Source organism: Plectropomus leopardus, chromosome 13, assembly GCF_026936395.1.
Source record: "Plectropomus leopardus strain MGB_pleo_1.0 chromosome 13, ASM2693639v1, whole genome shotgun sequence".
In the NCBI taxonomy this organism is placed as follows: domain Eukaryota; kingdom Metazoa; phylum Chordata; class Actinopteri; order Perciformes; family Serranidae; genus Plectropomus; species Plectropomus leopardus.
This window is the reverse complement of record NC_142188.1, coordinates 33,116,914-33,141,837: the sequence shown is the minus strand read 5'-3', so window position 1 is coordinate 33,141,837 and position 24,924 is coordinate 33,116,914. Positions and strand designations below refer to the sequence as shown.

At 37.2% G+C, this 24,924-nt stretch overlaps 1 protein-coding gene across 1 annotated transcript in view; it reads right to left on the bottom strand.

Annotated features, from left to right (window-relative positions):
• nt5c2a (5'-nucleotidase, cytosolic IIa) overlaps positions 1-24,924 on the bottom strand; it is a 37,808-nt gene that overhangs the window by 11,236 nt on the left and 1,648 nt on the right. Inside the window, exons 2-7 of the mRNA XM_042502202.2 lie at positions 24,718-24,838; positions 16,850-16,923; positions 3,054-3,171; positions 2,836-2,931; positions 1,606-1,697; positions 263-320 (exon numbers count right to left, since the gene is read on the bottom strand). Coding sequence (XP_042358136.2) covers positions 263-320; positions 1,606-1,697; positions 2,836-2,931; positions 3,054-3,171; positions 16,850-16,923; positions 24,718-24,818 — 539 coding nt within the window. The 5' untranslated portion in view covers positions 24,819-24,838. The remainder of the gene's footprint in view (positions 1-262; positions 321-1,605; positions 1,698-2,835; positions 2,932-3,053; positions 3,172-16,849; positions 16,924-24,717; positions 24,839-24,924) is intronic.

Below are 24,924 nucleotides of genomic sequence, written 5' to 3'. Positions count from 1 at the left end.
TAAGTTTTTTAGTTTTTCAAACTTATGAGGCTTCTTATTATTTAGGTATATATATATTTGACTCAGATGTTCAGTTCAAAAGGAAAACCATTTCTAATAAATTCAAAGATTGTTTATTTCTGACAGTCTCACAAGAAAAGTTCAGGAGCAGTCAGATGTTGGCAGATTTATTTGCTATCAGCTTCTTCCTGCTCCAAATTATCGTTCTGAAATTGGCCTTTAAAGATCCACTCTGAGTCGACCCCTAGTGAGTATGCAGTACCTCGTGTATCTGGGACAGTTACTGAAGAAATCAACCAGGCAAGCAAAGAGGTAGGTTTCTGAGGAAGAGGAAATGAGACTAGAATCAGAGAGACTGAATGTAGAACTGAATATCAACATGCATTCAATCTGACAAATCAATAATTTAGAGAAAACACTGTAATCACATTCAGAACCTTGTCAGTGAACCGCGGTCTAAATGTGAATACTTTTCTTTCATTCTTTCTAGTATACTGTAGAACACATCATCTTCTTTTTCACATTTTTCCTAAGCAGTAAAAGAGTGAAACCAAAATAAAACAACTCTCACTCTCTGTGAAAGAAAATAGAAATAATGATACTAGAGGGGGAAAAAAAGCACAAGCATCCCAACTGTTCTTTTTAGGACTGAAGTGATTTGTTAATGCCCAAATTGAATTAATTCAAATGTGGACAAAAGAGGATTTGTTATGGTAACCAATAAATAACATGACGCCATAACTGTTTCAGAAAAAATATAGCCAAAGTGAGAAAGCAGACAATGCTGGACAGTCCAAGGACAGACCTTCAGTTGATCGAATAGCAGCTCAAATTCAGTCAGTCCAGCGCAAAAACCTGCCAGATCAGCAAACTTTCTGTTGCTGCTGTTACAGTTTAGACCCTGCCAGCTGTGAATGCCATTACTGGGGTTTTCTGTGAGTTCCAGGGCTGCACACCAACATTTCCAGAATTAAAAAGAAAAGTCTGGAGTTAGAATCTCTCTCAATGGGATATTTGGAAATAGCAAGTTTGTGCATTGAGTCCTTTTTTTTTATAATGTACTTTTTATTGGCATTTAGCATGACACACCATCTCTTACATTGGTTTCAAAAGCCTTGTACAACCTTTGTATGTGTCTAAAATGCCACATTTTTGTGCATTGAGTCCTTATTGGGCAAGAGCAGGTGTTGTGCTAACAGGACTGATGCTTTGCCACTTTTTTCCTCCAAGTGAGGATATAAAATTTTTGCTGTTGACATAAACTGGTTGAAATTCATATAGATTTTCTACGCTCTTGAAGAGTCAATCATCACTAAAGCATTTTTCATTGAAGAAATAGAACAAACAGAAATGGAATGGTCAAAGTAGTCATATTGACATTCAAGGTGTTTTGATGGATTCACGTGCTGCAAAGCCTAAAAATGAAAAATGGGGGCAGTGTGAAACAGCTCTACTGGTAAATTCCACAACTTTTCACAGCGGAAATGCAAAACTGTACAGAACAGGGCTGCTTGCTGGAAACAAAGCTTGCATATGATCCTACAGCTGTTGTAAAAAAAGTTTTCATTTTTCCAGCAGAGGATGTTGTTTTGTGTGTTTTCTTACCAGGCAGGTTGAAGAGTGTGTTGAGGATGTAGAAGCGGTCTGTATCGCCACGCTGAATAAATTTGTTGGGGTACATCTCTCTGATGTCAGGTCTGTGCAGAGTGAGTTCACACACAAACATACATGAGAGGAACAAGTGCTGAAGAGGATTAAACCAGGGAACTTCAGTCTGTCACCACCTCTGAGCTTGTTACATGCATTTGCTATTTGAACATGACATACTAACATCGCAGGGACCTGCTAATGAAGACAGTGTTCTACAGTGATTCTGTACTTATTAAGCAAATTTATAGTCAGTCTATTATATAATCTTGATAACATTGTGTGCATCCTCAATTTTTTAATGGCTAGATGCCTCGACAAATTTTTACCTGCACATTAACAAAGCCACACTCACATATAAGGGAATAGAAATATGTTAGGAAGTACCCCTAACATTTAGGCTTTTTCTATCATCCATGGTATTTCTAGCCATGACAGTGGTGTGGCTCTGAGGATGGCAATGGCAGTTGTTCTACCACTTAGGCCCAGACTGGAATATCATAACAACTACTGGATGAATGTCACTGTGTTCAATACTTTGGTTTACGAGAAAATATCTGCAACATTAATGACATTCTCTTCAGCCTTAGCTTTTCTTAAACTTAGATGGTGAACATGAAATCCACAGACCTTATTTCAGGTGCCTAATGGAAAACCCATTCAAAAAACCCACTGACTTTGAGACGAGGGAACTGGAGATAATGAAATGCTAACTGATTTCTGGTTGTTAGGACTCATTCCAGGGTTATACTATTAAGAGCATGTTAGCATGCAGACTTAAAGATTGTTTTTTAAGTCTTGTCTTAAAACGCAACTTTATTCCTTGGCTTTCAATTCAATATGAAAATTCTTAATGCTTTTGCTATTGTATTTTCCTGTTGTTAAAACTGGTATTTCTGATAACTGCTGTTTTATGATTTTCAATTGTTTGTGATTGCACAGCAAATAAGTTACCTGCTGTTTTAAAATGTGCTTTAAAAATAAATCTGGATTGGATTAACGTCCAGCTCAAAACACAGCCTAACAGCGCTGCCACCGTAGCTGTAGACCTCTAGTCTTGTTTATGATTCATTTAAATAACACTGTTGCAGGTGCAATGGAAGAAGGACCTCACAATGCACAGAGTGGTCTGCTTATTGAAAGTGTGGAGGACTGTGTTGACAGATCAGTGGGAGTAATGGACCTCACCCCCTCAAGAAGTTAAATCCGTGCACACACACCAGGATGTTCCCATATGCGTCCACTTTGAGCAGGTTGCCATACATTGTGTCAAACACCAGACCTCTGAGGAGAATGGACACAGGCCAGAGAAGACAGACAGAGAAAGACAATGGGACACACAACAGAGAGTGAGAATTTGTTGCACTTGTATTCAAATTGATTTCACAAACTCTTTTAGAGTCAACCTGGTGGGGAAGGAGGGGTCATAGACAAAGTTGAGCAGCTCCTGTGGATATCCAATGGACACCAGGCGCTCCACCGTCAAGTCGAAGCCCAGGGACTCGTACTCTGGAGATTTATACACTAGACAGACAAACAGGCAGGAAGACAGGCTTGTGTTCACAACATGCAAATCCCCCTGATGAAGGCCGTGATGCTAACACTGATCCTACAATAACGCTACACACAGAGTTTATCTGAGGCCATGCACACAGTACTTCACCAAGAGGCACTTTAATCCTGTGCAATACTCTATGTGCAGTCATTTCACTTAAATGCTCCCATGCAAGTGTATACGTAGGTACTGTGTCTATGTTTGAACTGGTGTGTGTGTTTGTGTGTGTGTGTGTGTGTTTGAACTGGTGTATATGTATGTGTATGTGTATGTGTATGCATGTGAGATAAAACTTAGCTATTCTCTGTTACTAACCATTTATTTGATTTTATGGCCTTTTATTCTATGAGCCCCACTCAGGCAGTGCAACTACATTTTGTTGTAGTTACCTGTAAAATGACAATGAAGACATTCTATTCTATTCTATCTGCACCATACAGAACTGTCTTCTATACAACATTTTCTTTCTTAAACAGCTGTTTTTATTAAGAAATTTCAGGTCTGCTTGAAAATTCTGTTGTAACTGCAGATTGATGCATTAAAATACATAAAAGAGATTTAAAAAATGACTAATCATTTGTTTGCTCATACATGCAGCTGACTAATGTATTAGATGTGCCGACACGTGCAGAGGGGGAGGCACCTGTCGCTTTGCCCCTTGATGTCCAAAGTGCCCTTTTGTCGCATATTTTATGTTTTTTTGTTTGTGAAGGCCTTCACGTGGCCCTTATCAAGGAGAACATTTAGCAATTCATAATAATTTAGTTACAGATAAAATGACCTAGCTGCTATCAGTCAGTTTGTCACATGACGACCTCCGTGTTGGCAGCTCCGTTATGCTGATGTTTGCAGCTGCAGCCTAGGACACCGCAGGCTGACACTAGTCGCAATGTTTAAATGTGTGGGTGCTTTCAGCAGGCAAGAAGGACAAAAAAAGGAATGTTTTCCCATATTTGGCATATTAAGTAAAATAACATTATTTTGAACATTGTATAAAATTTGAAGTAAGTATATTGTTATTGTTACTTATGTTATGAAGTATACTACTGTTATCTTTATTTAACTGAGTGACAAAGTAAAATTATCATCTAATAGTCATATTTTACCTTTCATAAAATCCTTTTCTCCATATGTCAGCTAAAATTTCCAATGGATTCCAATCAAGGATGACCCTGACTACGCTCAAGTCAAATTTCAGGTCATGTTTCTGTGCAGTTTGTAAGAAATTAATTATTAACTGAAATGTCATTATAACAACCTAATCATTTCCTCATGCTTTCATTTCACACACAAAGACACACACACACACACACACAAAGACACACACACACACACACACACACACACACACACACATACATGCGAACATGAATAATAGGGGACTATCTAAGTGTACTATCCAAGAGGGAACCTTTATTAGCAGTCATTTTAAAAATACAAAACTAGAATTGAAAATTTACTTTTGAGGTCTTCTTTCACAATATTACTGCAAATGTGATTTTTACAATTTTTTAAAGAAATTGCCAAGAGGGGACCTCAAGCCTTGAGCGACGTCTGCCTATCAAAGGGGGGACATCCATATACTGCAGTCAAACTGGTTTATCCTGGTTCTCTCACCTATAGAGTGCTTCTTTTTCACTAAAACTTCATTTGTATCTTTAAAAATGGGTATGTAAACTTTATTGCTTGCAATATATCAACATTTTTTGTGATAATAAATATTACAGAAATAATACTTGCCAAAGCAAAGTATATCTTTTAAAGAAGGCTCCCATAATCCTGTGAATTCAATTTTATCTTACTATTATTTACTGTTAATAACTTTATTGTTGTCTTTGTTTTATATATGTGTATATATATATATATATATATGTATATTTAGACCAGACCAATTGTAACTACCAATGTATCACCAAAAATTCAGAAAAATAAATCTATAAACGAGTAACATTATACATAAAATGATCAGCAATATAATTACTTATTTTAATAAATAATATATTTATTTTAATTAGTTAATCACTATAAAATGATTTAACACAAGTCTGTGACTAATCCTTAAAAGCTGTTTGCTTCCAAAAAGAAAGAAATCAAACTGTGACATGACAGATGAGCTCAGGTCCAGAGAAGTCAGTATGGCTTTCTGGATTTGTTGAATCTGGCTTCACTTAGCATAGTAGAGTCTTAAATTGCATTTATAGATGCAGTGATGAACTGTGTTCACTGTCAGTGGTTTTCAGTGTCCCCAAGCTCATTTTGTGATATCATGTTGGTATTTAATGCAGTGCAGCTTTATGGGTCAAAGGTCATGGCCATTCATTTTGGTTTTTAGCCTTGTCCCATTTATGCAGAGATTTCTCAAGGTTCTCTAAATCTTTTCATGCTATTATGGCAGACAGTTAATGGATTTGAACAGCAAATATCTTGTTTTGTAATGTATTCCTTTGTGTTCACAATAGTTTTTCAGTGATGGATGAAACACCTGTGTTTGTAAGTGTATTTTAGCATTATCTAATCTAGACCCCATTCACAGATGTTTGTTTTTTTAATGACTACAGTCTGTAACACACATACTACACACACTGGCATGCAGCATTGTCACAGTGCACAGAGAGTGTGCGTGAAGTGAAAGGCACATAATAAATGTTACGATAAGTTCACAATGACACTCAGCTTTACAGGACTTTACATTCCAGTATTGTAAACTGAAACTTTTCTTTTAGCACTTAAAGTTTAACTGGTATGTTAGTGTTTTGATGGGCATTGAAATGGTGATGAGCCACCAACAACTCATCTCAAAACCATCACAACAGGATACACATCTATGAATGGGCCTTCATAAGTTGACTTCTGTTTGTACTCTTTGAACTTTGCACTCTAAAAGAAAAAAAAATGTCCACACTCCATTTCCTTTGTAAGAAAACTAAAAAGGAGTTTTAAATTAAAATTATGTAACATCAAACTTTTGACTTGACCTTTTAAAATTGTTCAAATACTTACCTGACCAGTTTTCACAAGTAGTGAATGTCAATCAAGTTTTCAATATACTTGTGTTCTCAGTCTGGTGCACATTACAGAAGAAGGTCCACCCTTGAGTAGGATATAATGACATGAGTCCACTGTTGGCTGGTACATAATGTCACAAGTTCCTTCTTAGATAGCACGGAGTGACATTCACACTCAACCATGTAAAGTACATACAAACATATTAATAATACTTGTGAAAAAAATCTCATCTGAATAATGTTACATTTCTTCTTCAAATATGATTTGTTAGTATGTTTGTGTAACAGAATATAAAGGCTCAACTTTAGTGGCTGGCTTAACCTTTTATGGCTTGATACTGTATTAATGGGAAATTATGCCCATTTCTAAATACATACATATTATTTCTATGATCTAAGGCAGTCTAAAACATTAGTAAACATGGGCAACTCGCCTCCCATATCCAAAAAACTGGAGTGCTTGTGATGTCATGTGATATAAAGTGTAGAGTTGCTCCATTGATATGAAATTGTGAAAGATTTTCTAGATGACACTGAGAACAGCCAGAACAATGTTATAAGTATATGGGAACATTTTTCTGTTACAGAACTGACAACACCAATATAATAAAGTTCATTTGGGTTTAAGGGATAACAAACATTCTGTTGGTCCCCAAAATTAGGCTCTCGATGAGCAGAAGGAGCAGCTCCAGACTTTATACTTCATGACATTACAAGTCTGAGACTTCTTTCTCTAGTGTCTAGATCAGAGATATCACACATACTGGCTGATCCCTTGGCCATGGAAAAAACATACTGGAATTCCTACTTTAGATGTTCACCTTTACAATGAAGGGTTTCCCAGAAAGGACCAAAACGAGCATATAAAGGTCAGCAACAGTATTTGCTGATTAATCATAAAAATAGATTTATTATCAGACTTTACTGAAATTCCCATTAAGAGTTATTACAAGCACAGGATCTCTTTTACAATGTATGTGTGTGCTTTCAATTTATATGCATAAGAATGCATTTTCTTTTGTTGATCAACATTACAGAAAAAGGGCCACACATATAGAATAAAAGCTAATGGTGGTCCCAAGTTATTGGTACATAATGACACAAGTTCCCTTTTGATAGGACAGAGTGATATTCACACTCCACCATAGATTAATGAAAAAGAAATAGAAAGGTGCATTTTGTAAAGAGAAAATATCTAATACAAAAATGTATCTATTCAGTAAAGCTTCATTGTTTAGTAAATTGGCACCAGAAATGTTGCCATTGTAGCTTTTAAAATAAAGGCTATAATGTGAACACAATTATAACTTGTCTTAATATTCACTGTGACGTGACAGATGAGCTCAGGTCCGGCGGAAGTTGGCAGTGTTTCTGGATTTTGCTGATATCTGGCTTTCACTTTGCATAGTTAAGTCTTAATTTGCATTTATAGATACAGTGATAAACTGTGTCCACTGTCAGTGGTTTTTAGTGTCCCCGAGCTCATTTTGTGATATCCTTCAGTCATGTTGGTATTTAATGCAGTGCAGCTTTATGGGTCAAAGGTCATGGCCATTCATTTTTGGTTTTTAGCCTTGTCTCTTTTATGTATTTCTCAAGGCTCCTTTTCATGCTATTAAGGATAGGTAATGGATTTGAACACCAAATATCTTGTTTTGTAATGTGTTCCATTGTGTTCAAAAATGAATAGTTTTTAGTGATGGATGAAACACCTGTGTTTGTAAGTGTATTTTAGCATTATCTAATCTAGACCCCATTCAAAGATGTTTGTTTTTTAATGACGACAGTCTATAACATATACTACACACACTGGCATGCAGCATTGTCACAGTGCACAAAGAGTGTGCATGAAGTGAAAGGCACATAATAAATAATATAATAATATTATAAGTTCACAATGACACTCAGCTTTACAGGACTTTAAATTCCAGTATTGTGAACTAAAACCTTTCTTTAGCACTTAAAGTTTAACTGGTATGTTAGTGTTTTTGATGGGCATTGAAATGGTGATGAGCCACCAACACCTCATCTCAAAACCATCACAGCAGGATACACATCTATGAATGGGCCTTCACTAGATCTTCTGTTGACCCCATTCAAAGAGGTTTGTGCAACCCAGAACTAAGTTTTTATTATTGTTATATCTATTTTTGGTTGTTTTTGATAACTATAGTTGGTAAATACATAGAGTTGTAAATTAGTTGGCAAATACAGGGCTGGTATACAGCATTGTCACTGCAGCACAGAGAGTGTGCATGAAGGCATGTGAGATTGCTAAAATAAGTTTACATTGACACTCAGCTTTACAGGTCTTTACATTCCAGTGTTGTCAACTGAAAAACTCTTTAGCACTTAAAGTTTAACTAATGTTAATGTGTTTCTGATGGCCATTGCGATGCTAAAATTCAGACAAACAGAGCCACTGAGAGCCAAGATGCCCTCTACTGCTTTAGAGGGCCACTTAATAAATAATTACCTTTCAATTATTTCAGTGATATTACATACATGTGGTTATTATGTCACTTCCCAGCAGATGTTTCTTCATGTGAAAACATGTTTAACTCCTTTTTGAATAGCTTGTAGTCAATTGTGCAATTGACGACAAATGTGGAATTCTGCTTGTATTTACACTTTACAGTTTAACATTATCTTACCCAACATCCACTTGTTTAACACAGGAAAGAGGAAAAGCCATGTTTCAGTCAGATACAACATCTAGGATATGAGAAGTAAGCAACCCTGAAGCCCAATGTGCAATGTCCTCACGCCCATAATCCACCATCGCCAGCTAGAAGAAACCATCCCAGACTGCAGGGAATCAAGGCCTGACAGATTTTCACAGGCTGACTTGCAGAGAATCAAACCCCACCCACTGCAGGTCACTCACTTTCTTAGTGGCAGCAGTTCCACTGTTCAACACTCAAAGTTAGGATCTGAGAATCATATGGGTGCTGGTCACCCACCTCTTCAGTGTAGAAGAAATTACATATTTTGTCCACTTCATCAACTGAAGGCCAAGTAAATATAAAAATATATCTATAAAACTGTGTGTGAATGTAATAAAGACAGATTGCTTTCTAAAGAATGCACAGCCATTGAATCAAATGTACATAGATCATACAGAGATGAATAACATTTTTTTCACATATGAATACCAGCCTCTTTTAGGATGCATCTTACCATAAATGTGGTAATTTTACCGGTCGGTATCATCTTTCTGAAGCTGGCGTTACTGTGCATTATAGGCATCATTAATAATTTGTTAACTGACTGTTAATTATACTTTTGTCAATACTCCTTGATAACCACAATGAAGAAATGATAACTAATTAACTTTACCCATTATAAGTAATGTTATAGATTGTTATTTTATTAGTCAAATACCAAGACTTATACAGTCTTGTATAAATACATAAATAAGTATTAATGGTTTCCAACTAATTTGTAAACCTTGTAAAACAAACAAAGTAAATTATACAATATAAATATTCTTGATAGATAGACCAAATATTTATAACACTTTTGTTAACTATTAATAGTTGGTTTGAAAACTGTTTATAAACATTGTTTGGATGGTTTCTATAGTTGCAACTGCTAATGGTAATAAACTGTTAAACTGTTAACAAATACCATGTAGCAGATCTTGAAATACTATTTGGAAGACCATTATAAAGTTGCAGTTGCTATTTAAATCTTTTGAGTCACTTAATAAATAATGTCTTTCTAAGCACTTTGTAAGGTATACATACATGTTTGCCCTTCATTAAATTTTTTAATAGGTTACAAAGTTGCAAAACAACAATAACTCCACTACATTTATCTTTGGCTCAAAGTTGCATGTCAACATTGACTTTCTGTTCATATATGTGTTTAAAATGATAATCACACAATCAGGACACAAACATGTACTCTTTATGTAGCTCACCTATAAAACATTTAAAAGGGCCAAATTAGTTTTAATTCCATACAATCAATAACCATTGACAACATTTTAACTATCTAAATAATGTTTGTAGATGCTTACAGAGTATCTAATTCTGTAGCATTGTTTTACCTCTTTAGTTAAAACAGAACCTTTATTATAATTAGAATAATGAAATGTAAACTTGAGGCAATAACTGTGCAACATCAAAATGGTATGTCATGAAATAACAGATGTAATCATTAGGTAACTGAATATGTTCAACTACTTAAATATCCATAATAGTACAAGTTTTGAAAAAAAACAAAACAGTATTTAAAATGGGAATTAAAGTGGAGAATTGTATGCCCATCTGTGACAAATTTCAGGGTGTTCTTCCCAATAATCCAGGGATGTTGTACAAACCAAGATAAGCAGTGTGCTACTTGTTAAACCCAGGATGGGGGAATAAGCCACGCTTTCAGTCAGTCTAAATCAGATACAGCATCTTGGATATGAGAAGTTAGCAACCCCTTAGCTCAATGTGTCATGTGCTAACCCACCATCGCCAGCTAGAAGAAACCATCCCCCCGCACTGCAGGGAATCAAGGCCTGACAGATTTTCACAGACTGACTTGCACAGAGTCAAACCCCTCACTCACTGCAGGTCACTCACTTCAGTGGCAGCAGTCTCCACTGTTCAACATTCAAAGTTAGGATCTGAGAATCATATGGGTGTTGGTCACTCCACCTCTTCAGTGTAGAAGAGGAAATTACATATTTTGTCAGCTTCATCAACTGAAGGCTCATAAATCTAACAATATATCTATAACACCATGTGATTGCTTACTTAATAATGCAGAGCACCACTGAATCAAATGTTTAACATCTTAGAGAGATGAACAACAATTTTTCACAAACAAATGAATATTTAACCTCCTTTAGGGATGCATTTCGCCCATAAATGTGCTGGTAATTTTACATGTCAGTGTCATCTTTCCTAAGCTGGCTGTTAACAGACTGTTAATTTCACTTTTGTCAATACTACTTGATAACTAATAAATAAATTGCAACTACTGATGGTACGCTTGATATTAACTTGATATTACACTACTGATGGTATATTGTTAAACTGTTAAAAAATACCATGTAGTGGATCTTGACATATTATTTGGGAGGCCATTTTAAAGTTGTATTTGCTGTTTTAAATCTTGCTAGTCACTTAAAAATGCTTTGTTTCTCAGCGCTGTGTTAAGCATGCATACACGCTTGCGTCTCATTAAATGTTTTATAGGTTAGAAAACTATTTATTTTCATATATAAGTTCAAACTGATTTATGACCAAACCTTTTAAATTTATATCACTGCAGCTCAAATGAAAAGGGTTCAGGAGGTGAAAAATGGACTACATAAATTCAACATTACAGATCAATAACAAAACCTATGTTACAAAACTACAATAATCCACCATGTTTTTTCTTGGCTCAATGTTGCATTCTGACATTTTATTTCTGTTTCCTGAATATGTTTAACATGATGACTGATTTATCACTCTTACTCTTTAGTTTTGTTTACTCCTATAGTTGAAACCAAACCTTTTATTATGATTAGAACAATTAAATGTTAACTTGGCACAATAAACTATGTAACATCACAATGGTTTGCCATGAAATTCATGTAATTATTAGGTGATTAAATATGTTCAAATATTTAACTATCCAGTAAAAAAGTACAACTTTTGTATCAGTATTCAAGCTAGTGGGAATTTGAGTGGAGAATTATATGCCCAATCTGTAAACTTTTAGGATGTTCTTCCCAATAATCCAGAGATGTTGTACCAGCTAAAATAAGCACTGTGTGCCACTTGTTAACCCAGGACAGGGGACAGACCCATGTCTCAGGCAGTCAGAGTTGATGTAACATTCTAGCTAATATAAATTAGCATCTCTGAAGCTTAATGTGGAATGGCCTATTGACCATCGTCAACAACAAAGAAACCAACCCCCACACTGCAGAGAATCAAGGCCTGGCACAGAGCTGCACACGCTGACCCCTCACCCTCTCCAAGTCACTCATTTCTCAGAGGCAACCTTAAAGGCACATGGGTGCTGGACACTCCACTCAGTCACGTGGAGGATTGTTTAATGCTTACATCATAAACTAAAACCCTTTAAGGAATTTGAAATTCTTCATATAAACCAAAACTGTGTTGAATAATAATAAGTCCTCTGGTCACTGCAGCATGCACACAGAGAGATGGCAAATCATTTAATCCAATACAAAAATGAGTAGTCAGCCTCTGTTAAAGACACACAATCCATAAATGTGTTGGTAATTTTGCATGCCAGTACACCCATTTAAAAACTCTCAGTTCCTCTCCTACAACAGAAGACTTTAAAGGTCGTACACAGCAGACAATCCAATCCAAATCTCTCAGCGTTATTTTTTATTTTACTTGAAAGTGAATCTTATTTGATCCTAGTTCTGCAGTTTTTGTATTGTTGGCTGTTTTATATTTCTTTAGTTGTTTTAGTAGTTGTAGTTGTTTTGCTTTCTTGAGATCTAGTAATGTGTATATACAATTTTATCTGTCTAATGCAGATTTAAGATTAATTTAAAACATTGGAGAAAATATAAAACAAAACAAAACAAGAAGTGTCATTTTGTACAGGCCAAGAGGGGACAAAGTGTGGACTGACTTTCCTTTTTTAGAATTTAAAGTTAGCACAGCCAAAAGTACAGCCAAAACCTATAGAATTTGAAATAGTTCATCTCAGCAGTTGAACAGAGGGTTTCAGAGGTTAATCATTCCTCTAACTGACTTATCCCTGTAACTGAGACAAACTGATTGCTCACAAAACCTCCCATATTATAAATACCATTAAAGATTGCTCTAGTCATTTATATCATGATGGTTGTCAATGTGTTTTCAACACAAGGTAAAAAGGAGCACACTCTTAAACAGCAACTCAAAAACTTATTCAGGTGCACGATTCAAAAAGCAATGTACGAAAAAACTAAAATGATATTTCTATCTCCAATTCCCTAAAAAAAAAATAATTTTATTATTACATTTTGTAAGATTATTTTCTTTGAACAATAATGCATCTAACTTCTTTTTTTCCTATTCTTTGTCATTTATCCATGTTGAAATGGGAATGTCACTCTATACTATATATCTAAGATGGAACTTGTGTCATTATATACCAGCCAACAGTGGACTCATGTCACTTTATACAACTCAAGTGTGGACCTCTTTTCTGTAATGTGGAGCGACAAATAAAATGGATTCCTATAGATGGGCACACATACATTGGATTTCAACCATAACAATAAATGCCAAATTCAGCTGATTCCTGTGAATTCTGGGAGACCCTGTAATTTTGTCAAATCACTGCAACTATACAGAATTTCTTAACAATTTAAACCGGTTAAAATCTGATTTTCACTGTATGTCTGTCCACAACTAGTCGTCTCAGTTCCTCAGTTGCCCTCTAAGTATTTCTGAGTGGCTTCTGATGTTTTACAAAGAAGACTTTGGACCAGCAAAGCTATTTTAAATTATTTGCTTCATTTTATGCAAATATTGGTTTGAAAAGGCATCATTCAATGATGATGAAACTTTATTCCTTTTTTAAAAAAAAATAACATTTTGTTTTAATATTCTTTTCCCAATAGAAAAAAAACTTTAAATCCTCAAAAAATAAAACCTAAAACTTGCATGGCATTTTTTTTGCTTGTAAAAACTGTTAAATGGAAGTTTTGAGTACGTCCATCCATATTCTCAAGTGATGCTAGCCACGCAAGATGTATGCAGATGTGCCTCGTTGTCTGGCTGTCTACTGACGATAATAACACGTTGGCTCTGTCCGCTATGTTCTCATCTCACATCATCCTGCCATGATCCAGATTGATGCAGGTATGCCAAAAGCACTGACAGAGGGAATGTATTTGAAAAGTTAACAATGAGAATGGACTGGGGTAGCTCCCTTTAAACACAGTGTCAAGCTATAAAATGGTAAAGATATCCACAACGGCTGAGCCTTTATATTCAGTTACAAAATACATACTTACAGATCCTTGTAGAAGCAAAAAAAAAATTACATGATTTAGTTTAGATATATTTACAAGTAACTTGTGTCATTATGTACCAGCCAACTGTGGACCCCTGTTGCTTTATACTACACAAGTGTGGACCCTTTTGCCTGTAGAGTAGATCAGCAAATAAAATGCATTCCTGTGATTATAGAGAAAAAACATATGTACATTGTAAGATTGACAGAAATCTAGTGCTTCTAGTGCATCTAAAACTCAAAGGGAGTTTTGGAGGATTGAGCTAATCTCAAGGTTAAGTTAAATTCTGATAATAAACTAATTTAAGCAATTCATTAAAATTAGTAAAGATCTTGCTGGTATTTTCTCCACATTTTCTTCCTATCCTTATTATTATTATTATTATTATTGTTGTTATTGTTATTCTCCCTTTCTTTAGATTTAAAAATATTTCCTTGCCCTCTGGGGAAGCGATTGTAAAAACAGTGTCAAGCTAGATGGTTGCCATCCACTAAAACTGAGCCTTTATAGTTTGTTATAAAATATTAGTTATAATTATAATAATCACAGTCATTGTAATCATAGTTGAGGAATAATTTTGAATTATTTAGGTGAGATTCTTTTGTGTAAGTCTTATCTATCTCATTTTATTTATTCTTACATGGTGGAGTGTGAACGTCACTCCATGCTATCCAAGAGGGAACTAATTGTCATTATGTACCAGCCAACAGTGGACTCATGTTGCATTATCCTATGTTTGACATGTTTTCTATAATGTGCACCCACAAACAAACTACATTTCTATGCTGCATAGACTGAGAGTGTATTTTGAAGTATATTGAAAACTGATTGACATTCAGTGCTCGTGAAAACTGGTCAGGTCAGTATCGCTCAGGGACTGAACAACTTTAAAGGTCTAGTCAAGGTCTGATGTTACATCATTTTTACATAATTAAACCTAAAAGAAAAAAATCTTACTGCTGATCATTTTATGTAAAGGTTTATTCTGCTTGGATTATAGTTTTCTTGCTTTTTTTAAGGCTCTAAAACACTGATTTCTCTCCTGCCTTCTGGGTAGCCCTTTATTTTAATACAGTATAGAGCTTAAAACTTATGCAATCACCTAAAGCCAAGCCTTGAATTTTAATGCAAAGACTAATAACAAATCACTTTTCAGGAGACTGGTGTCTTTATTAACCCTATCATGCTATTTGTATCATATTTGATACATTACATTCTGTGGTCTTCATGTCACCCACATTAACATTACTAAAGCCTGTTTAACGGCCCATCTGCAGTCTGAAAGGCTGCTGGGGAGAGGAGTGTTAAAAGCGACGTGTGTGAATGGGTCGTTCAAATACCAGCTCCAACCAGGAGGGAGAGCTCTGAATATGGATATAAACACTCACACACACTTTGGTCCCCTCTTGGCAAAATCTGAAAAATTTCACCAGAGGCCATAACACATGATTTTATGATGATTTAGAGTATGTCCAAGTGGGGGACTTAAAAATGTCCCCTGTTAGTTTTGTTGCTCCTGTTGGTGACTGTGTAACGATGAGTATGTTCCCTGTTATATATATGCGCGAGTGCACACACACACACACACACACACACACACACACACACACACACACACACACAAAGACACACACTCCCGCACAGTCGTCATGAATGTTGTAATCAGTTAAGGAGACCAAACTGTTTTTGTACCAGACTATAAACATGTAATTTCTGCTGTAAAGTTGGATATTTTCTCATGGGGGTCTATGGGGACTGACTCTGTTTTGGAGCCAGCCTCAAATGGACATTAGTGGAACTGCAGTTTTAGCACTTAAGCATTGGCTTCATTTTCAACCCTTGAGGTTGCAGCTTGGACCAGCAGAGCTTCTGAGATGCTTTCAGTGAGGACTGGCTGAAAAGGTCTCTGCATGATGTTGCAGAGGAGTCAAAGCTGTCTACAAGCACATAACCAATGAAAACTAGTGTCTTTTTGTGTCTGAGGCATCAAAATGGTTTGATTTACAGATGATCAGTATTGACACCTGCTAGTATCAGCCTCTGAAACTCCATATGGCTATAACCGTCATCCACACCCCCAGCACCCTCCTCCTATCGTGGTGTGTGGAATTAGTCCTGGCTGTCTCCAAGCCAGGAATATCCTCAGACACAGCTGGACGGGAGCAGCTAGGGTTACAGTGGCAGCGCCACTGACCCCGCTAAGGAGTGTACCCTAACTATTTTTGCGCGCAGATCCTTAAGACTTGCAATTCTGACGCAAAGTGTAGGCTAAAGGAGAAAAAAAAGACAGAGTTGCAATGGCCTTTTCAGAATCGTCCTCTCTGACTAAGACAAAAAGTCTGAAAAAGTAGATTACAACTTTTGAGAAACATTAATGTATTCGTAACTCGTAAATGTGGTTAATATGATATTTCTGAGAAGCACGTGAAGGCAACATAACTGTGTGGTTAAAATTGTGGGACTGAAAATTTGGGACGTTTGGAATGTAGTCTATTGACTTTATTCACTCATTCATCAATCAAGACAAGACACTGAGACATTCAGTGCCTGTACATTCAGAGTTTACATGCAGACAGCATGGGGCCTAGCATCGAAGTGTCCTAGCATCAAAAACTCTGACCTTCGTGTTTACTGAGGCTGATACCACGAGGCTCAGACGGCACTTACCTGCCAGAGTGTAATCCATATCAAAACCAAAACACTTGATCTTCTCCATGGCCAAGCTTCGGTTGACAAACACTCTGGAATGGGAGAGCAATGTGTGGTTAATCAATGCATGACAGCTGGCAGTTCAGATCAAATGTGGCACTGTTTAGGTGTCACACAACACACGTCTAATTTACAGACAATAATAGACAACTCAGCATTTTAAAGCTAAAGGAGACAAAAACCAAAGGGCAACATTGACTGAGGAACGCTACCTTGAGTTCAGATATTAATGCATGGAGAACTGTGTTTGCATGAACTACCATGAGTCACTTAAATATAACAACCACAATGCTAACAGACATGCAGTCCTACTGGTTATTTAAACAATGATCAGTGCATCTGAAATAAAAACATGTTAACACTCCCAACAGCCTACTGTTGTCCTTCAAATGGTGAGCTTGTGAGCTCTTTAGTGATTGGGCTAAATATGGTCAGATTACATTTTAAACCCTTTTCTTGAAAATCTAAGTGGTTATTAATATTGTTAGAGTCCATGATATTGGGATGCTCCATATGTGATCTCATTATTAACCTATTGCTTGTGCCACACCCAGAAAACTGTCTGATCTATCACTGATGTGAACACTGTATCTGTGCCCCACATCGTTGCTATGCATCTGTACTGTCAGACAAGCACTGCAAACATTCTCATACAAAGACATCAAGATAAGATGCTATGCACAGTATGAACAAATAATAATTTAAATATTTTAATAAACACTCAGTTGCCAGTTTATTAGGTCCAGCTAAAACTAATACAGTCTAATACAACAGTCCTGCAATAAATCCTACTTCATTGAAGTTCTATGTTCAGGACTTCAGCCGCAATTTGAGGACTTTAATATAAAAGATCTGTTCATCCAGCTAGAGCTGACTGAAAGGTTGGATGAGAGAAACAGCTGCTGCTCAGTCAAGTGAAAGAAAACTTTTAGACCCAATGAATGTGAAGTTTGAAATTTCCCTTTCACTATGCCTGTTTTTTTGCTGCTCCGTCTGTGCCCAGAGTACTCTCTACACTCCGACAGTGCGGTGCAATGAAAAACAGAACAATATATATGCTCTAATCGAGCTTTTAAAATTTGGTTTAACTCTAAAAACAGAAAATGAATACATGGCTGCAGATGTTTGAATAGTGGCGGCCCCCCACAAAATAATGAATGTGTGGGAAACCCTGGTGTGTGAAACTGTTTAGTGAGCTGAGTGATTTTTTGCATTAAATTGAGAGGTGTCATTGATATTTAGCATACCCTCATTAATACCAATACACCTCTTAGTATAGCCTAATGAAATCCGCTGAACATCAGAACCTTTATAAGAGGACTGCTGAATTACACCTCATCCTAACATAGAGCAAGTGCATGACGCTTTGCAAAAATACAGCCAGGGCAAGCAGCTTTTCAAATAAGTGACATATTGCCAAGCCTGTTTGCTGATGCATGGAGCAGGTTACGACATCTTCATTTGGAAAAATGGAAAAAATCTGATGTTAACTCCTTGATATCGTGTCCAGTTAGGAGGAGGTGGCAGAGTGCATTAGTTTTAGCTAGATGGACATAATAAACTACAAAGTATCATCAAACAACAACAAAACTAAGGAATACAACACAGCATTTGACTTCAGATCATGACAAAGGGTGCAACTAAAAGACTGCTTTAATTATCAGATCATCTGTAGATGAATTTCTTGATTAATCATTTGGTATAGAATTATTTAGCTCATAAATGATATAAAACAAAGAAAAGCAGAACATCTTTACAATGGAGAATTTGACATTGTACAGCTCAAACCACCTGACCATCACTATCCTTTTATACATTTAAAGCCTATTAGAACACCTACAGATATTCAGAAACAACTGATGTGCGCTTTCTATTCCTAGCTTTAACTTCCTCACTTCTACATTTATAGACTTGCTCTCTTTGAAAGGAGCTCACAAAAACAGACTATAATTGTTGCTTTATATCTCTAATTGCTTCTGCAGAAACACAGATTGTGCAGTGTAGACATGCAATCTGTGATTCTGCTCAGATTGCACACTGACCTTTAGTTTCTACTCAGTTGGTGTGAGAAATGACATCAGACTGACAGTAACGGATGAGGATTAAAGGAGTTCCATGAGAGTTGAATGGAGAATCAATTCACATCATGAACATCAAAAGGAAGGAGTGATTTGGTCAGTAGTCGCAGTTTGTCGGAACAACAAAAGGATGGCATACCTCATTGCAGGATGGTTTTGAGCCAGATCCCTTGGAAAGCTTTGTAATAGAGAATACATGTAGTATTACCACTGAACTCATGGCTGCTGGTCTTACCACTGATGTCATGTTACATGGCTCTGATGCACTGTCTTTGTCAGTCAATAATCTGTATTCTGTTGCAACATGGTACCCTGTTACATCCAAGCAGTAATAAGGTCTGCCTCCAGTGCCTGCTATCTATGTTATATTAAAGTCTTAAACACACAAATCAACATAGACACATCTGACATTTTAAAAGCTTCATGGTTTGTATCCACTGTATCTAATTTAGGTTAATATGATGGTACAACTCAGTATCAATATCTTCTTAGTTCCTATAAAGCTTCCCAGGTTTTTAGACTCAAATAATAGTCTTGGAAAAAGTCAAATTCGATAAGCTTTTATTTTGAATCAAATAGATCATGAGGAAGATACCACTATGCTCTGTACTTTAAAATATAAGATGAAGTTGGATTTAAATCTTCAAGTCATTGAACTTGAGAAACAACAGTGACCAACACTAAATAAGTTTGTTCTAAAGCTCTGAATCTTATCACTTATCACGACTGAGTGTTGAGCTCAACCTTTAATCCTCTGAAACCTGAGCAAATTTGCCTTGATTTCTCTCAAAATTATGGGAAGTGGGCTTTGAGCAATGAAAGAAGAAATAACTCAAAAATTCGCAAATGAAAATTACTTGAAAATTTGTTGAAAAAACAAACAAACATAAAAAATAAAGTAAAAAAAAAAACTGATGATACGCAACTGTATCTATCTATGAAACCAGATGAAACAGATCAGTTATCTAGACTTCAAACATGTCTTAAGGACATAAAAGCCTGAATGAGCCGTAATTTCTTGATGTTGAATCCAGACAAAACTGAAGTTATTGTTCTTGGCCCCAAACACCTCAGAAACTCCTTTTCTAAGGATGTAATTTCTCTATATGGCATTACCTTGGCCTCTAGCACAACTGTAGGGAACCTCAGACTTAAATTCAATCAAGTTTCCACTTTTCAGGGTAGACTTAAGACCCTTGTTAGGCTGACATAGGTTTAATCTGCCGGGGCACTTTCTATGATACACTGAGCTCCTTTTAGCTTCTCTTGCTCCCTCCATCTGAAAATGCTCATGTCTGTTTACTGCATTACGCTTACTGCATTCTGCTCACTACTCCTTACTCTGACGCCTCTCTGGAGCATTTGTGCTCCCTTGTTTCCTAGTTTTCCTGGATCCTGGCTGCAACCTTGGCTGCACTTAATCGTGGTGCTGTGACCCTGCCTTTGGTTGTGCTCGTGCTGTGGCTGCACTGATACTGTACCCCCGGCTCGCCCTGATCGTTGTCTTGGCTTTGCCACTGCGGTGGTCCTGTCTGAAGCTACGCCTGAGTTGTGGGTCCTGGTTGCGCCGATGCCGTGATCGTACTTGACGAAACCCTCTACTGCCATTATTATGAGTCATGCCTCCCCTATCAATATACGCATGGGACTCTTATCAAAACCCACAATATTATCATAGAGTGCATTTAGTAATTTTACACCTATCATTGTAATATGACATGCATCTGTTTTCATTATTGCTGTGCATCTCCCCCCCTCTCTCTTTCTCTTTCCTTTTCTTACATAATTGTAATCCTCTCCCACTGTTCCTGAGGTTTGCTCCCCCTCCATTACATGGGCTCTTTTTCGGGAGTTTTTCTTCAGGTGATGTGAGGGTCTAAGGGCAGAGAGATGTCGTACGCTGTAAAGCCCTCTGAGACAAACTGTGTTTTGTGATAATAGGCTCTATAAATAAAATTGACTTGACAAGAACAAAGAAATGACCGTTGAAAATGTACGTAAAAATTAAGTAAGAAAAAATTTTAACAATTTGTGACATAATTTTGTACATAATGTTCAATACCCAATTATGACAATATATTTTTACCCTAGCTTTTCTTTTTTCCCCTAAATATTTCCCCCCTCGCTTTTTAAGAATAATTTCTAAATTGACAAATTTCTGGAACATTTCTTTGCAAATTGCTCATTGCCTTTTTCCCCATGTTTGTGAAATAAATCACACCAATACACTTAGGGTTTTAGATGTAAACTGAAAGCAGCACAACAAAAGTGCCTATTGCTCCAGGTTTCAAAGGGTTAAGCCACTGTGGACAGGTGCTCCTAAAAGTGATCAGATATAAGTCTGAACATCTATAGTTCCATGATAACAAAGCAAAAACCAAGGTCGTGTGATGTGGTTGAAAGCTCAAGTAAGCTGACCTTGAGTACTAACTTTTTTAAGAGCTGCTTTAGAAATTAAAAGGTACCCTAAATTTTTGGCCTCTATGGGTGCTACGGAGTAGTGTTTTGATGAGTGGGTCCTTGTTTTTTTGTCGCAGAAGGATGCATAAGGACTCCCATGCAAATGCACAAACAGCCTCCCAGCTCACAGTCCAGCAGTTCCAGCATGAAATGATAGACAGCACAAGTGACAGGTGAGCAAACTGGAGCATTCATCATAGTAGCCCTTTTTGCACAGAGGTTGCGCTATAGGGCTGCTACTAGGTCTCTGCTTTGCACCGCCTTTGCATTTTCACACAGAACCAAATATAATATCATTCTGCTCCAGTGTGGGATTTTAGATAACATGCCGGCATCATGGAAAAAAGAGGTATGACGGGCGTGACGTAACACAACAGCATTGGCCTCTAGTGTGACAACAAACACATCAACCCCGTTACAGGTTTTTTTTCCCTTAAACGATGTGAAGGTCTAAGGGCAGAGGGATTTTGTATGCTGTAAAGCCTTCTGAGGCAAACTGTATCTTGTGATAAGGGGCTTTATAAATAAAATTGCTTTGAACTGAACAGCGCTTCCTAAACATTAACAATTGTTTGCCCCTGTTCTATATCAGCTGATCTCGTCCACTGCTAAGGGAGCAAGGAACTCCCAAATCTCACCGTGCTCCCAATTTGCGGACATTTATGACTGCTGTTCTTTTTCTTTGACTTGCCAAAATTCCTATTTTTTGTATCTTGTGTGTGTGTCCCTGTATTTTTATCAGGCTGTGTCCCTCTCTAAATTTGGACTTTTTTGTTGGTACATGAACCCAGCACAAGTGTGACTCATCCTTAGTTTTTTCCCTCAGCAGCAGTTTGAGTTGTGGGGTGGATAAATTATGGCAAACAGCTAACTTTTTGATCCAGCACAATTGATGATTAAGTTTTGCTTTCACTGGGCCTGATGTTCTGCTGCTCCATCTGTGCCCACAATAGGCCCTGTGCACCCAGAGTTTTATGCTTTAAATAACCAAATGGAATATATATTCTATTATTGCTCCTAATGAACAGTCCAGCTTCAAAGTTATTAGATAAATTTGTGGTAGCAGATATTTTAATCATGGCGGGCCATCATAAATAAATCAATGCATAGAAAACCCTGTTTAACACAGAAAGGCACGGAAGCATAACAGCCAGATGTTCCTGCCTTGAACAGGCAGTATTAAAGGGATTTGTGTTTCATCCATGAATGTTATCCAGCAGCTCTTCTACTTTGTACCGCTGGAAGATGTTTATTGCGCCTGCTGACACTGATTGTTTAATGATCGACCTGAAGAACTCCGGCTTGCTACATCACTATCTTCCTTAACATCACTTTTGAAGACTTTATTGAAAGCCATTCCTATAATTTATCTTCAAGGATTATTACTATCATTATAATTATAACTTATAAATACCATATTTTAATTTATAAGTGGCACCATACAAGGTGCCACTTATAAATTTTTATTATTATACTGTACCTTACTCCCGACATCGCACTTAAGTCTTGCACTGCTCTGTTCGATTTTCAATTCAACCATCATTTTTATAATTTCCTTATGAGTTGTTGTTTTGTTTGACTGTGATTTTATGTGTAAAGCACTTTGTAATGTTGGTTTTGTTAAGTGCTATAAAATAAACTTTACAATAATAAAAACAGTAACGATAACAATAATAATTAGAATAATAATTCTTATTATTATGAGAAGGGCTTTAGACACATATTTGTACTCAGTTGTAGATGTCAAATCATGTTTGATAAAAGGTTACTATTGCTCCTGCACATGGGGGCAAAAGTCACATTTGATTTATAGAGTTTCAGTTAATATTGTGACAAATACTGCTGTTTTGTAAATACTATTGCTAACTTTTAACAAGTAGAACACAGATACAATTTACCTACATAAAAACTATTTCCAAATAGTTTGAACTTTTGAGTAATGAAATGAAAACCATAAATTGTTACAATTGCTGCTGGTCTCCCTAATCGACCCTGCTTTCCAGTCCTCATTTCGAATCCTGGAGATGAGAAAGAGCAGGCAAACAGAAAGAGCCCATGTTGGTTGTGAGGTTAAAATGCAGGACAAACCAAGGTAAATGTTAACACTGTTAGAAAACAGTGGCATGTTGTGCAGCCTGTAAACATTCAGTGTGGTGTGTGTGGCTGCAATAATACTGCGTGTACTGTCCCCAGCGTCAACACCACTGATGACATCAATAAACTCTGAGCGGGATTAAACAACAGAGCCAACTGAACCTAAACCTCGTTAAACATTCCAGAACCAGTTTACAAATTAGGACTGGATTGTGGGAACATGGACAGTTATAAAGCAGCAACCTACAATGTAAGAAGTGCAGTAAAGGAGTCAAAACGGGAATACAAGAAGAGAATGGAACAATAATTCCAAGAACAAGCATTTTGCAAGGTTGAAGAAGCATGACAGACTATAAGCCCACGCTCCCCTCCGTGTCAAGTGCTGAAGCGTCTATAGCAAGTGAGCTATTTCTATGCTGGCTTTGAGGCCATGGATAGTCAACAAGAAAAAACAGCTGAAGCAGATGGATGGGTGGGTGGGTGCACCTTTCACACCCGTCTCCCTCTCTCAGCATGATGTCAGGAGGGCTTACGTGATTATGAACACCAAGAAAGCAGCAGGACCAGACGGTTTCAGTCAACAGGTCTTAAAACTATGTGGTGACCAACTTGTGCCGGTCAAACACCTGGAACACACTGCATGAGTGAGCAGCACGTGAAGGCAACCTCACCAAAAATCCTGCACAGCGTCGCTCAGCCAGGTGACTCTTTGTCTATATACTCATCTGACAGAGCAGAAGACTCCGACAAGAGAACGAGCGGAGGCTTTACTGTGAGTTAGGATTGGTGTTATTGTGAGATGTGAGGTGTTGTCCTGTTCCTGCTTTGGGTCAATGGTATACACCGTTCAGAGCGGCTGCTGAGGGCCGTCGCTGACCATGATTGGAAGAAGAAAACATACGGCTGTCTCGTTGGGGTCAGGATGTGTGGACTGCTAAATCACTCCACTACCTGAGACCATGGATCAGCAGAACCATCCGGAAACATGGACAATTATAAAGCAGCAGCCGACAATGTAAGAGGACGCAAAAAGATCACAGAGCACAAATTAAAGGTGCTGATGGGATCACATTTCACTGGAGTTAGACCTTGTATAATTCCAAATTCATGACCCACCCATACACACCCATACACACACACACAGACACACACACTAGAAACTAGTAGTGTCAGGAGCAGGTCTGTTCCACGTACCTGTGGTGAGTTTCACGTCGATACTTTTTCATGGCCACACCATCCATGTTGGCTGGTAGGTCGGCATAGTTCTGCAGACGGTCACTCCATGAAGTCGTCATTTTGAGCTAGAAAACCGTTTCTGGAAACAAAGGAGCTGCGTATTAAAACCAGAACCACGTCTGAAGCTCTAGTCTTTAATTCACGGAAGTCTACAAAACAAACTGA